This window comes from Lepisosteus oculatus, chromosome 24, assembly GCF_040954835.1.
Source record: "Lepisosteus oculatus isolate fLepOcu1 chromosome 24, fLepOcu1.hap2, whole genome shotgun sequence".
NCBI classification, from domain to species: Eukaryota; Metazoa; Chordata; class Actinopteri; order Semionotiformes; family Lepisosteidae; genus Lepisosteus; species Lepisosteus oculatus.
Window position 1 is genome coordinate 8,953,473 of NC_090719.1, and position 14,134 is coordinate 8,967,606.

General features: G+C 38.7%; 1 protein-coding gene across 1 annotated transcript in view; it reads right to left on the minus strand.

The window, feature by feature from the left end:
* Positions 1 to 4,316: 4,316 nt before the first annotated feature.
* qsox2 (quiescin Q6 sulfhydryl oxidase 2) overlaps positions 4,317 to 14,134 on the minus strand; it is a 37,608-nt gene continuing 27,790 nt past the window's right edge. The window contains exon 12 of the mRNA XM_015366966.2: positions 4,317 to 7,302. Coding sequence (XP_015222452.2) covers positions 6,812 to 7,302 — 491 coding nt within the window. The 3' untranslated portion in view covers positions 4,317 to 6,811. The remainder of the gene's footprint in view (positions 7,303 to 14,134) is intronic.

Sequence of the window (14,134 nt, forward strand, 5' to 3'; positions counted from 1 at the left end):
TTGTTATAGCCAAACTTACCGCTCGAATAACGATTGCCCGCGGCAGGGTGCTCTTTGGTCACTGGAGGGCTCTGGCTGGTGGGTTAATTACTGGGGTGTGAGAATTCAGAGCGCTATAGCATTGAGTAAGACAACGTATTCATACGTATAATCCTCCTAAAAATCAGGGTTACGTCAATCTGCAGTTTTAAATGGTCATTACACAATTATTATAAATCTTCCTTTAGAATAACATCTTCATCTGACTGCAGTGGGGATGGATATTGGGCATTCTTCGTTAAAAAGACACTGCAGATGCGGCAGATACACGCTACATACTGTACAATAATTTACATCTGCTGTATACAAGAATGATGGCCGGGCGAGGGCATACAGTAGTATATCGACAAACCGGTACAGAAGAAACGATTCATTTATGAAGCCAATGTAGGGTTTTACAATTTACCCCAAACACATACAGCGTGCAATTGCATACACTTGTCTATGAGCAAAGTGTTTGCAAAGCGGCGCCGAGCTTGTGGTTCCTCTAATATTTAAGACGTTTCACCCAACATTTTACAGACTGTGATTTCGGACAGGAATCCTGGAAGTTTGCCTGCCAGAGGAAGGAAATCCAAATCTCCGTTTCAGGCGATAATTAATGTTAGTTACTGCGAGCCACTAATCGGAATGAATCCGGTTAAACCTAATCCGAGAGGATTACAAATTAATAAAAGCACTTTAAAGACGGACTGTCAGCACATATGTCTAAATCACTTTACAAAAGTAAGGTGACCGAATTTTCACTTGTTGGAAAATAACAGAGCAACGTCGCACCTTCAGGACGCGGAACAGCCGAAGCATATGCGTACTTCAGTTGAACTAATTCATTTTTTATACATTTTATATGCATTTTATTTCTCAAACGTAATCATCGTCACTGCCTTGTTTTCCGTATCGTTTTTATCAGATTTGATGCCTAAAATTTATTTTAGAACAGATATAGACCTAAACATAGAAGGAAACATCTTCTAGCTACTGTGCTACTGTATGTGCAGTGTATAGCATTCCTACGTTACGTTTATAATAGAAATAAATGCCGTAAAAAGCGTATTCTTTCATTTTTTTCCTCATTATGACATTTTATACAATTAACGTTAGGGGTTAAAATCATAAATTGCAATAAATGAAATACCCTACCTAGCGTTATTTTGTTTTTATTGAGGCTACCACTAGTTCATATTTATGAGGAATAATTTCTTTAATTGGCCTGGAGGCGTGGAGGGACAGTTTTCACTTTTTAGGGAAAATAGTTTTCACTTTTATTAACCACTTTCTATTTTCTCACAAAGATGTAGTTTGCTACCTTTTTAATAACATTATAGTAAACTGTATAATACTAGTGCATACAGTACACCATCCTTGTTAAAGTGAACATACACTGTATGTTATACAAACTCGCCTGATATTAAGTCATTTGCAAAAATAATGTACATAGTGTAATAGTTTAGCAACGTGAAGACAAAAAAAACAATAATAGTGTTCTAACACAATCAACCTTATTTGCAAGTACTTGTTTCTTGGGTTTGAAAAAACATTCAAATTGTATAGAACTTGATTTTACAAGTAATTTAATTAGTTGAGCTAAATACGTGAAAATAATGCTATTTCACTGGGTCTATAAATTAATGTGAACATCAAAAGACTTAAATTCGTGCATTTTTCTCGTTCATTAGTCATCGCTTCTTGCCTGTAGTACAAACAACAACAACAACGATTATAACAATAATAAGAATAACGAGAAAAATATGCCGAACAAAAGTCTCCTGATTGCAGTTTTTTGCATTTGGGGAATTTTAAATTTGTAATGCCTAACAAAGAAAAAAAAGACTAATATAAGAAGATATGTACGCGTTAGGATCCTAAACAACTCGGATACCGTCGAATGATTACAATAGATTTCTAGCATAGATGTCCGAATTTATTGTGAAACTTGTTTTCATCACTGAAGACGATGTGGCTATTAGCCTTAATCCTCCATCAATAAGTCAGTCTGATCTCTTTGATAAAGATTATAAGGACAAACGACAAGTCTGGAAGGAACCACATAACTAGGATTCTAAAACCAAACAGCCTCAAAGGAGCTTATAGACAAAAACAGACTCCAGGATCGCTCTAGAACACCGCTTTCTCTGAAGTAGGACTGTATGTGTTGTTATAAATGCTGTTCTTTGATATTGATGTACAGTATTTTTATCCTCTTGAGGACTTGTTCCGTAAGAATACTAATTGAAATCTGTAAATATTAACTAAGTTTCTGTGCCAATCTTCACAGATTTCAATAATGAAATCAATTTTTCGATTATTTTTGAGGCACCTGTATACGAGCAGACATCAACCATCATCTGAAAACATTATTTTTTCTTAATTTTAGCGCCGTACAATACCTTCTTTCGGCTCAGCATTTATTGTGTTGTGTTTCTCTGAATTGCGCAGAGATTCATTTACAACCACCACGCGGTTTAAGTGACAGGACTGCAAGCGCACTGTAGTCTGTTTTCCTACAGATGTTTCTCGCGGTCTCTGACGAACTCCGAACACCCATGAAACATGAAGATTCCCCCATTCCAGCTTCTTGGATAAATACAAGGCCTCCATCCCGGATAAAGCAGTGCAGTGCACGGAACAAACTCACTTGTTTGCGAATTAGGGACAGCTAGTGAGAAGGAATGGTAATTGTTATATTACAAATAATTCTTTCAATTCTCATTTTAAAAAGTAAGGAAGAAATTCTGTCTTTCGTTAGTTTTAAAATGACAATCTAAAAAGAAAAAAAAAACAAGCAACGTTTACCAGAAATTCAGTGCTAATAAGCACTAACATTAAAAAAAAAATGTAATCTGCCCTCAATTTTTGGGTCTTTCAAATTGTGCGGGCAGCTATACTGTTCTTGCCACTTGAGAAGATTGGTTAAGTGTTGACACATCTGGGGCCCACTTCAGAGACCCATTGCAATCAGGTTGAAATAGTTGCTAACAAAGCCTATGGCATTTAAACCCGCATGTGAGTCTTCAGAGTGGAAGGTCTAACTTCAGAGAGACGATTTGGGAAGTGGGGACAAAAACATTGACGCATGTGGCTCTTGAAATCCAAGTGTCACTTGAGGCTCATTTTTATACTCCATTGAAGAGTTTTGTTCGTTTGCTTGAAGGTCTCTTTTCATCTCTACAGCTCTGCAGTCCAGAGCAAATATAAGCTTTCTGTCTCCTTGGCTTTTCTTGAAAGTGTTATTGACATTCAACACAATGAATATTTATGCCAGAGTGGCTAGCAGTACCTACATGGACTGCAAAGCTTTTAAGACTCATTTGCAGTTTGCATCTAATAGGCATTTGCCAGTTCCAGTGAAAGGAGCAGAGAGTTTTAAAAGCCCCTTGTTCTTGTTCTGCACTCTCCGTGTTACTAAGAGACAAAGTTTCAAGCTGGATCGTGACACAAGCAGGTTTTCAAAGTGCAGCTTCCATATGTGTCATCTGTTTTCATCCTTCTACCTGATTGGGCATACTGCTCCGCTTTGCATTGACACAAGTGCACTCTTAGCGTCTGTGGTTTTAAAGTAATGGTTTTTCAAAAAATGACAGCTGTTCCCAAAGAAAATGTCTTCTTTCCTGAGAACTTCCACACTTGCAGCTAAGATTCACTCAATTCCGCCACTCATAGCTTCAGGTAGACACCTTTGCCATGACATATCAAGACCGCAGGAGCCTGTATTACAATAGGGCTGCTGTGCTTTCAAATGAGCAGAAATGGAATCTGACACCCACAGACGTTTGATTGGATGCAACCCAACATGCTGCCCGTATGTTCATAATTAGGCACAAAACCCTGACTTTTCATAGTCGTGGAAATAATTTTAACAATTGATATTAAGCCGGCAAATGAATTACTTTTGATGGCAATAATCACAGTAAGGCTTTGTTGTGGAATATGAAGCATTCACATCATTCTGTAGTAAAAGGATTTTACTGTTGGTGTTACCATTAGATAGTCTTAAAGTAAACACATCAAATATTTATGCTGCTACATAAGAGTATAACAGCATTAGATTTTCTATGGCAGGAAAATTTACTTGATAGTTCACTTAATTGATCCTTTATACAGAATGCTTTATTTGCAGAGGAAGATGCTAACTAAAGGAATCCATAATCAGCAGACTGAAACACTGCAAATGTTTAGAAAAATTGCAGTTAATGAAGTTACCTACAAGAAACTGGGAAATCTCACTCCACTAGCTTTTGTTTGCGAAGCCTGGAAGCAAAAATAAGTGGAGAGACCACTAATGTTCACATTGCTTTTAATTCTGAAACCAAACTGTGACAGTGTCAAAAATATAGTTTTCACATACAGTATATAATGCTGAATTCTAAATTTGAAAAACAAAACAAAACAAACAAAAAAAAACAGAAATGAATTCCAATACAGCTATTTTCAGCAGCACAACAGGCCACTTTAATGTGGCCCCTTACAAATTCCACTAGTAAAATGAAATTCGTTTTTCTCTTCAGACTGACAAAGAATAATTAACCCTCTCCTTATAAGGAACAGATCAATGGAAGTTATAGTCAACCTCCACTCTTTTTTATACTTTGCTTTATAGCTTCAGCGTGTAAATACTTCAAAAAGTGTAGAGACCACCTTTATATGTGTACTAACAATAATTCCCAATAATCTTACAAGATAACAATAATCTCTTTAATCTTGGGCAGTCACTACATGAGTTCCAGGTGGGATTTTCAAAGACAGGAATAAAAAATTGTCCCAACAACTCGGGGCTCAAACCTGAGATCTTAATCGCTCACTCCACTCCAGGTTTCAGAAATCTAATTCCATAGAATAGGGGAGACGCACGGTTTGGATTCAGATCGGAGAACCTTTCAATTCTTTCAACAGGAAACCTGTGTATACACATGCCTAATAAGCTTTCATGACAATGTCTAAACAGGCCCCTTACCAAACTGCTTTAAGATGAACTTCCACACTGATGAAAAGAACATAAACCATCTTTTAAGTGACAGTGGTATTATGTAAATCTTAAAATGAAGCTTTGACAATCCAACATAATAAGCAGCATAAAATTATGTCTGAAAGGATTTGGAATGAGAAAAGAAGGCAGCTTCCATCTAATTGTCCCATGATCCAAGAAACCATCTTAAAAAACTCAAGCGACAAACACAGCTGAAGAATAAGAAACATGATCAAACCAGTAGAGTACTGTAGTTTGTGAGAGTTACATAGAAACAGACACAGTCAACAATGTGTCCAAGTCACACACACAAACAGGATGCACAAAATTCAACCCTAAAGTCAGTTAAAAACTATAATTGCACCTCCTAAACAACCATTAAAATTACAATGAAAATAAAATACTTCATAAGGATTTGTTTTTGCATGCACAGCACACAATTCCTTTTGTGCCTAGCGTAAGAGATGTCGCGCTTTATTCCATGGAAATATTTTTACCTTTGTTGAGCTAGAAAAATAACAATACACAACTAGACGCTTTGTTATGATGTTTCACATACAGTCCATAGCTGTGGAAATGTCTGTATCGGCAGATTTCACTCCTCTGCTGTCAGTCTTCATCGTAATCATTTTGAACTAAATAAGAAAACCAGCTCAACACTGTACCCTCCTAAAGGCTTGAACTGCTCGATATTAACTTGAAATCTATAAGATCCTTGAAAAAGAAGGACTTTTTAGCACCCTCCTCCTTTTCGTTATTTTAAATTGATTGGATATCTGGTTATTCTGACTATTTAATGTCAGACAGGATGAGACATAGAATTGTTTCGTTTTGATTAAAAAGACAGTTCTCCAAAGTCCAATGAATGGCCATAACATCTGAGCTCAGAAAACAAGACGGAGCCATTTCTCCTATACATTTTTTTAAAAAATCACCTATTACTGTATTACTGTTGTAGGCCCCGTCCTGGGCATTTAACAGTACTCCTAAAAGAATTAACCAGATTGTAAGCGAACTCACTGTATTCAGATCATTGTTAGAGCACAGACACTCAAAAACGTGGGAAACATCTTCAAATATATGATATTGAAATAAAAACAAAATCCCACACAATTCTATGGAGAACTGGTAGGATTCACACAAAGTGGGCATATTCCTTCAGTTTCAGTGTTTTTCATTCTGCATGTTAGGTGAGGGACCTGCTGCTTTTCACGAATCAATGTGAAGTGTGTTGCAAGTCACAATAAACAGTGGATAAAGAACATTATGGCAGGAGCAGGGAGGCTGTAGTGGGAATTTATATGATTAGACTGGTTACTGTGGTAATACTGTTCCAAATGCCGCAGACAACAAAAATCACAAGGATGAAGAACGGGCAAGTAATAAGCTTGCCCACCAGGACTAAAACCAGGAAGTGATCACTTCTAGTAGAGAGAAACCTAAATTCAGAGATTTAAATAAACCACTGAGGCTTCCCAGAAAATGTCAGGAAAGGTTTGCTTCTGTAGATCTGCTTTCCCAATTTAACGTCCAGTGATGTGGAAACGTCTTTACCCTTGGACAAATCTTTTCCTGGGATCGCCATGGTGGGGAAGGTGCCGACATTCTGAGGGGTAAAACGCGAAGCTGAGCCTGACGGTTGACTCCAAAACAAGGATCACACTACGGTAAATGACATCTGGGTTTCTGAAAGTTCCTTCATCTGTAAACATGGGCCTTTTCCCAAAAATCGAGCAGTTTTCTCCAATCGGTTCATGTGTTTAACCACCGTACAAAGGGGAGGCATCCCAAAGGTCTAGCGGTTGTCGACTATACGTAGGGTCGATTGTGCTTGATCTTCCACCTCCTGGAGCGCATCCGGAAGAAGAAGAACATGACCATGATGAAGACACAGGAGGCTGCGTAGAGCAGCACACAAAGGCTCATGTCAATGTTGGAGAAGCCAAGGCCCAGGAAAGTCACCCCTGGCTTGGCCTCCTTGTAGACCCCAATGCCCCCCTGTTCCTGACCCACCAGGCTGCGCTGGTTTGACGGATCAGAGGGGTTGGTGGTGGGGATATCTTGCTGGTCTTGCTGGCCCTTGTCCTTATAAGAGGGGCCATCTCTGCCGGGCGCTGGTCCCTCTTGACTAAGGGTATATTTGGGCGAGATGTTGGCTGCCCCGTAATAATCCATCAAGAAATGAAACACTTTTTCTTCATTCCACAGGTGCAGCCCATCTTTCTCCTCGTGACACGCTGGGCACAGATTGGGGGTGGGCCACTGTGTCTTGGGGAAGTGGGGGTCATCACTGAGAGCACCTGAGGGTAGAAAGGATGAGAAGATAAAGCACCATTGCAGTTTTCTAGTTAAACACTGATCAGAGTTCCTTATTTATTCTTTTAAGACTAATATTGTGCATGATTATATCATTAACCAAAGTAAGATGGGTGTATAGTCTCCTGGTTATGTTTTAAATTGAGTATTCATTCCACATGAATTTTTAAATAGCTTTTTTCTGTTCTTTTTTACTGTTCTAGCATTGAAAACATGTTAGCTTCAACTGCAGTTTTCATTTCTGCATCTTTGAGATTCTAATATAATTTTTCAGTTGCATCTGGCAGCAAGCAACCTGTTCTGTATTTTTGGGCTCTTTTATGTAGTCTGTAGGTGAGAGTCTAGAAGAAAAAAGCTTTCTTTCTGCATTTACAAACATGAGAAAAGTCATATAAAAAAGTAAATAAACTTAAATATTTTAATTTGTTTTGCTTGTTTTGAAATAGAGAGTAGTAGTAAATAACACCTTTGTGTGAAATCGCCATTTGAGTCAGTGGTATAGACTGTAGTAGCACTGCCAAGAGCCTGTGCAATGCGTTCGTTATTTGTTCTGCTATGGACTCTCACTCTTTGAAAAGCATGGCCTGTCGATCCAAACAGGACACTGCCAAAAAGCCAGTTGTTTCAAGTTCAGGACTGCACTTTTAAACAACACTGGTAGCAGATCAGACAACATCTTCTGATCTTCTCATCTGTTTACCCAAGTTAATTAATTACTGACAATCACTCCCTTCTTGGTTTCATAAAAAAATAATTTGTTTGTGAAATGGGAAAGGACTTCTACTGTGCTAAATTTGGCGAGTAAGCGCTCACTAATTGTGGTGACAAGCTTATTCAAAAACAGAAAAAAGGCAGAGATGCATCATGTTTCTTTCCAGCAGATGGTGCCAAACCATCCAAGTAGCAAAATAAAAGAGCTCATAGGATTGAATGTCAGCCTGAAACATGGCCCCTTCGCTTTGAATGATACTTTCCCAAAGATCAACTATAACCTTTGGTTGCCATGGGACTTCCTGGTGAATAATATACTCAGTCATTGATAAGAAGTGTTAAATTAACATTTCATTTTCTGTACGAAACACATCTCTTGACAATCTATGTCGAGTGAAACTGTGAAGGAACAGTTTTAGCAGACAGGACCATGAGTATTATTTGTTGTTGACAAGAGACAATTCCTCCTCAAACTTTGTGCTATTGAAAAAATTAATGGGTATTGGAGCAATATCACAGATGCTGAAAGCCATCCATTGTAATCGACAACTACACCAATAACATGTCTGTAAAAAAGATACTTTCTGTTGCTAGAAACTTGGCAGTTATGATTGATGCTGAATAAAGTGATGAAGAATAAACAAGAAATCAAGTGAAAAAAAAACATTTCTACATCAACCTCCCTCTATGCTAGATCTGTATATTCTGCACCATAAAATTTATTTCTGTTATACCCTCTCGTTTCGGCCATCGGGTGTGGCTTTCCCATTTTGGATCACCACCACATACCCCACAACTGCACACAGAGGTGAATGAGCCACTATTTTAATGTCAAATGCCATACACAACCCATTACCAGAGCCTCACCATCAGCTGGAGGACGTGTTCATTCCCCTGTGGCAACACTATATGCTTGTAAGTGCCTGGGAGACTACAGAGGCCACTGTGTCACTGAAAGCTGAACAACTAATCCGTCTGCATCACCACTCTGTCACAGCTTGCAAGTGAAATGTTTCAGCCTTGAACCGCGATCATAGAGCTCAAACTATGTTTACTATTCATGGTAAGTGAGAGTTGAAATATCCTATGGAAAAATACCCCTAATTTTCTTCTGTACGAATGGGAATTTGACCAGGGTAGTTATTGTTTTAGAGTTGTCCTGGCCTCTGTTCTCATTGGCTGTCCCTCAGTGTTGAGGTTGAAGTCTTTCACCAACATGAAGGCAACTGATAATGTAGAAGATGCAGGATTAGCTCACTTTGGCAGGTTGAGCTGTTTTTGTTCTTTCAAAATTTTTGCTTTGCTTTTTTGCTCCAGCAAGGTCTCAAAGTGCTGGGTTTCTCAGTTTCTCAGATATCCTTCCATCTGGTTTGAACAACGGCAATAATCTCCCAGGAGTTGATAACAATGTTGCATTTCTTCATGTTTGACTTGACTATATCTTTGAAAAGCTTCTTCTGGTTTCCTCTGGTGAAAATGCCTAAGCCTAACTTGGAGAAGATAACCTTCTTTGGGGCCCTGGAGTCCAATATCAGACAACATGAACAGCCCAGCAGGACTGACGGCAGACAATCATAGCTTCAATGATTGTGGTGCTTGCTTTAGAGTGAACACTAATGTTGGTGGATCTGTCCTCGCACTTGATACATAAAACCTTCTGCATACACCATTGGACTCTGGCCATTTAAAGTGTCTCCTGTTTACAGTTCATGCTTCTGCTCTGGACTGTAAAGTAGAAAATATGACTGCACAGTTTCCAATTGTCACGATTGTCATTCCTCCTCTGAAGGGCGCTCCGACCCTTTCGTATTTTACATTATTTAAGCCTGGCACTCTTGCTATTCCTGGCATAGTATTGGAAGATGGACGCCACAAGGCTTGCCCATTGCCCGGGCTTGCAGGTAGCCCTAAGGGCAGGTCTTATTCCCCGGCGTCCTGACCGTCTGGGTCCGGGGCTTGAAGCGCCTGGCCTCGTCATTGTGTTTTTAACTTTCCTGCTCCCGTTCCTGTTCTGGTTCTGAGCCGGTTCCTGGTTTGTCTTGGATTGATCTCCCTGCTACCTGGACTTTGGATTGCACCCTGTCTTTCCCTTTTGGACTCACACTGGACTTATTCGCCAATTATCCAAACAGAATACATCTGTCACCCAAGAACTTTATGAAGAAGTCGATCTTGGTTATGTCATCAAATTAAAGCCATAAGGTGCAATCACGTATGTGTACTTTCTCCCAAGTTTTTTCCTCTAATATAAAATTCTTGTTTGTCTCTCTCTTTTCAGATTTACTATGCCAGAAGCTCCTTTGATGGTTTTTCTTAATATCTTTCAAAGTTGTAGCTGGCCTCACACTGGCATCCCTAACCAGTTTCCTTCTTGCCTGACTGCTCAGTTTGGAGGGACATCTTGATCTAGGCAGTTCTGGGTGTTTCCTGCATCTTAATGATTGACTCTACCACGGTAAAAGAGATATTAATGGTCTCTGATATGTGCTTATGCCATTTTACTTATGCCTTTATCTCTGAGATGTTTGGAAAGTTTAATGTATACTTGAAATTCATTGAGGGACCTTACAGAAATAAGTGTATTTACAAAAATCATGAGAACTACTACTACGGTACACAGACATACCTGTAGGTCACTCAAATATTTGTGGGTTCATTTTATGCTCCTAAATGCATTGAGGTTTACCCCAGTAAAGGGTCTAAATACATGTACAACTTTCCCGTTTTTTTATTTATATCTATTTACTTCTGTTTTGCTTTTTTGCTTTGAAAGTTTGGAGTAGGTTGTGTACTGTGCATAACAATAATTGTCTCTTCAAAGTGTAATGACTGCAACAAAAAGTGAAAGGCACTATTAATAAGTGCTACGTAAAATCAGATAAACAAGAAACTAGACAGACTGGATTAAAGTTCTCTGCAAAAGGAAAATTAATGTTTATCCCTCAAGACTTGACCAGTGCAACTAAGAACATCTATCAGCTGCAAAGTGTAGCTACTGTATCTCTTTTTGGGCTGAGTAAGCTTAAAATGCTGTTGTCAGCCATGACTCTAAACAGAAATCACTTAAACTGCAAGAGCTGAACAAAAAAATTCAAGGGATGTGATGAATAACTTGTTGGAATCTTGCACCTTATATGACAAAAGATATTACTGAATTAGGAATAAGACCATTTGTCTTGTCACAGTATTGTGAAGGTGCTGTTAAAATTTCAGTCCCAAAACTAGAACAGTGAATGAATATATATCCACTTCAAATTGGCGTTATGATTTAAATACAGGGCAATGTTCAAAACTGCATGGCATTGAAGATATGGTGTTTTTTAGTGTTTATTAGATGTTTAAATAGTGTTTAATACACATCTCTCCTGTATTAACATTAAGTCACAAATTCCAACCAAGGACCTCATAAATGCAAGAAAGAACTGTTTGCAATGTTCTGTGACACCGCGGAAGCTACTGTAACTTAGAACAGGTGTCACATTCAAGACGACCTCGTCTTAAGCATGTAGAGTCCATTGATTGCAGAAATCTCCCAACAGAAGTGTCAGTTACAAAGTCCCACACAGCTGCTGCTACAGCCTGGTTGTGGGTCCATCTGAGTTCCTGAGTATGTGCATTGAGTCAGAGAGGAGACCACGCCACCCCACTGAAAAAAAAAAACAGGCCCAATTGTATGGCTGTCATGATCAATCACTGCACTAAAAGCTCAGTCTTGTGCTGGGAGAAGGGACACCAATTATCTGCCTCATTACACAAGCTTGGTTATTCAGTGTAGGGTTGTCTAAGGATAAGCCATTGGTCTCAAATGAAAGGTTGGTGGTTCAGACATGCTATGCAAAGAGCCGTTTACCTTCCAGACCAATGCTTTAGCTCAGGCTGAGACCTAAAAACAGTTATCTGCTAGGTTTTAAAGTGGCACCATTGACCATGAATAACATCTACAGGTGAATCACTCTAAAAAGTATGCTCCTTTGAGGAGGGAACATGAATACAACTAGTAATGCCTATATGGTTTCTTTTTAAAATATTTTAGACACTACCAGAAGTCGTCTTCATTAGGTATTCAATGTCTGATAGCTAATGACCACTGTCCTCTTAACAATGCAATAAATAATTTTCTTTGCAGTTGGAAGTGTTTTATTAAAAAATAAATAAAATTCCTGCTACCTCAAAGCCCATGCTGGCTTGAATGGGAGGCTATTACATTTTGTACCCACTTCCCATAAAACAGAAGGAAACTGAAATATCAAAAAGTCTTCATCGGTAGTTTGTGGGGAAAAAGTGGACCATCAGTTATCATGACCATTTCAAGCTCAGTCCTATAACAAGTGCTTCACACAATTACAAGGGCAGTCCATGACACAAAAAACAATTCCAGAAAAGATGCTTGCACTACGCGATTCTTCACAAAATGTCCCAAGACAAAGTCTTTAAGCAAAACTCCTTTAACGTGTGGCACCTACATTTCTATCAGTATCCACAAATACTGTAACAACAAAAGTTAACCCAACAGCATAATTAGGCATTTATTCATTCTGAACTGGAGCTGCTACGTCAAGCTTAGCCAGTGTCCTGATCAGTGTCAGCACTTTAAACCCCATCTGCCAGGTTTAACTCAGAATTGCTTCCACAACAGCAGGGCAAACTGTTCAACTGATTCTTTAGTAGGCCTGTCAAAACGGACTGTTTACAGCCTTACTTTCAAAACATCAATGAGGACTGAAGAAAAAACCATGAACTATCATGCCATAGACTCTTTTATTGTTTTCTGAGAATGAAGTGATGAAACAGGCAAATCTTATAACTGAGTAGAGATTAATATGATTCTATTGCTTCATTATAATAAGGAACAAGTAAGAGGTTTATTCCATGCTGAAAAGAGAAGAGAGAAAACACAACGTTTCGGCTGTGAAGCCTTCTTGAGGTGTGAGGTACGGCGGTAGCTAATGACCACTGTCCCTAACCTGAAGAAGAACCTAACGTTGTGTTTTCTCTCCTCTTTCCAGCATGGAATAAACCTATTACTTGTTCCTTTGCAGACTACGCATGCTGACGCAGATACCCACCTGAACTACTTAATTATATTAATATAATTAATGAAGCAGACATTCAACTGTTCATAGATCCATGGTCAGAAAAGCCACTAAAAAGCTGCAGATTCAGAGCCTATCCCTGAAGAAGGAATAGACAGTACTGAGAGCAAATGATAGTCTCACCCTGATCAAACATAAACAGTGTATCTGTGGGACATGGAAAGAAACTACAACTTCAAGAAACCCTACACAAACACAGGGAGAACAATTAAACTCCAAAAAGAAGACGCCCTGTGTCAGAAGCTAACCCAACATCTAAGAATTGTGAGGCAGGAGTGGTAAAGAAAATTAAAGAATAGCAAGATATATCTAGTTATAAAACTATAAGGAGTCGAGGCTAAGACTATTTTTTGCTGAACATAACATGACTTGTTTCATGAACAGACCAAAACAGGGAAAACACAAACTCTGAAGTGATTCTCCCTCTGTGTTATTTGTGTAGGTCCTGAGTCACAGTTATGCCAAAGGCATATAAACCAGATTGTGGACACAAACGTAACCAGAAAGCTAGGCAATTCTACTATGTTTGAGGGGGGTATGGATTTTAATAAGGCTGACTTTTATAATTTTTCTAAACTGATTAATAAACTCAACTGCTAAAAGTTTTTTTGGGATGTACATAAACTCCAATTAAAGTGAAAAGCATCATGTTCAGTCCAAAGAATGTATCTTAGCTGAAATAATTTCAATGCTTAATACATAAACATAATAATATGTGTGGCAACAAGATCTAAGAAACAACAGTAGTGTATCATAGTGTAACAGATTTGTGTTTCCTCTCAGCTACAAAGGGTCTCGTATTAAATCAACAGCAGGCCCCTTTAGAGTTGAGCACAGGTCCCAGAATTGTGTAGGATCAGTCCTTAGGATTTAAAGGAGCTGCTTCCTGCAATAAGCAACAACTTGAGTGTATTCAGATGCTAATGAGGTACAACATTGGAGACAAAAGCAACACAAAAGTGAACCCTACCACAATGGGTCTTAACTCATGCCGACACTTTTACAGCTTAAC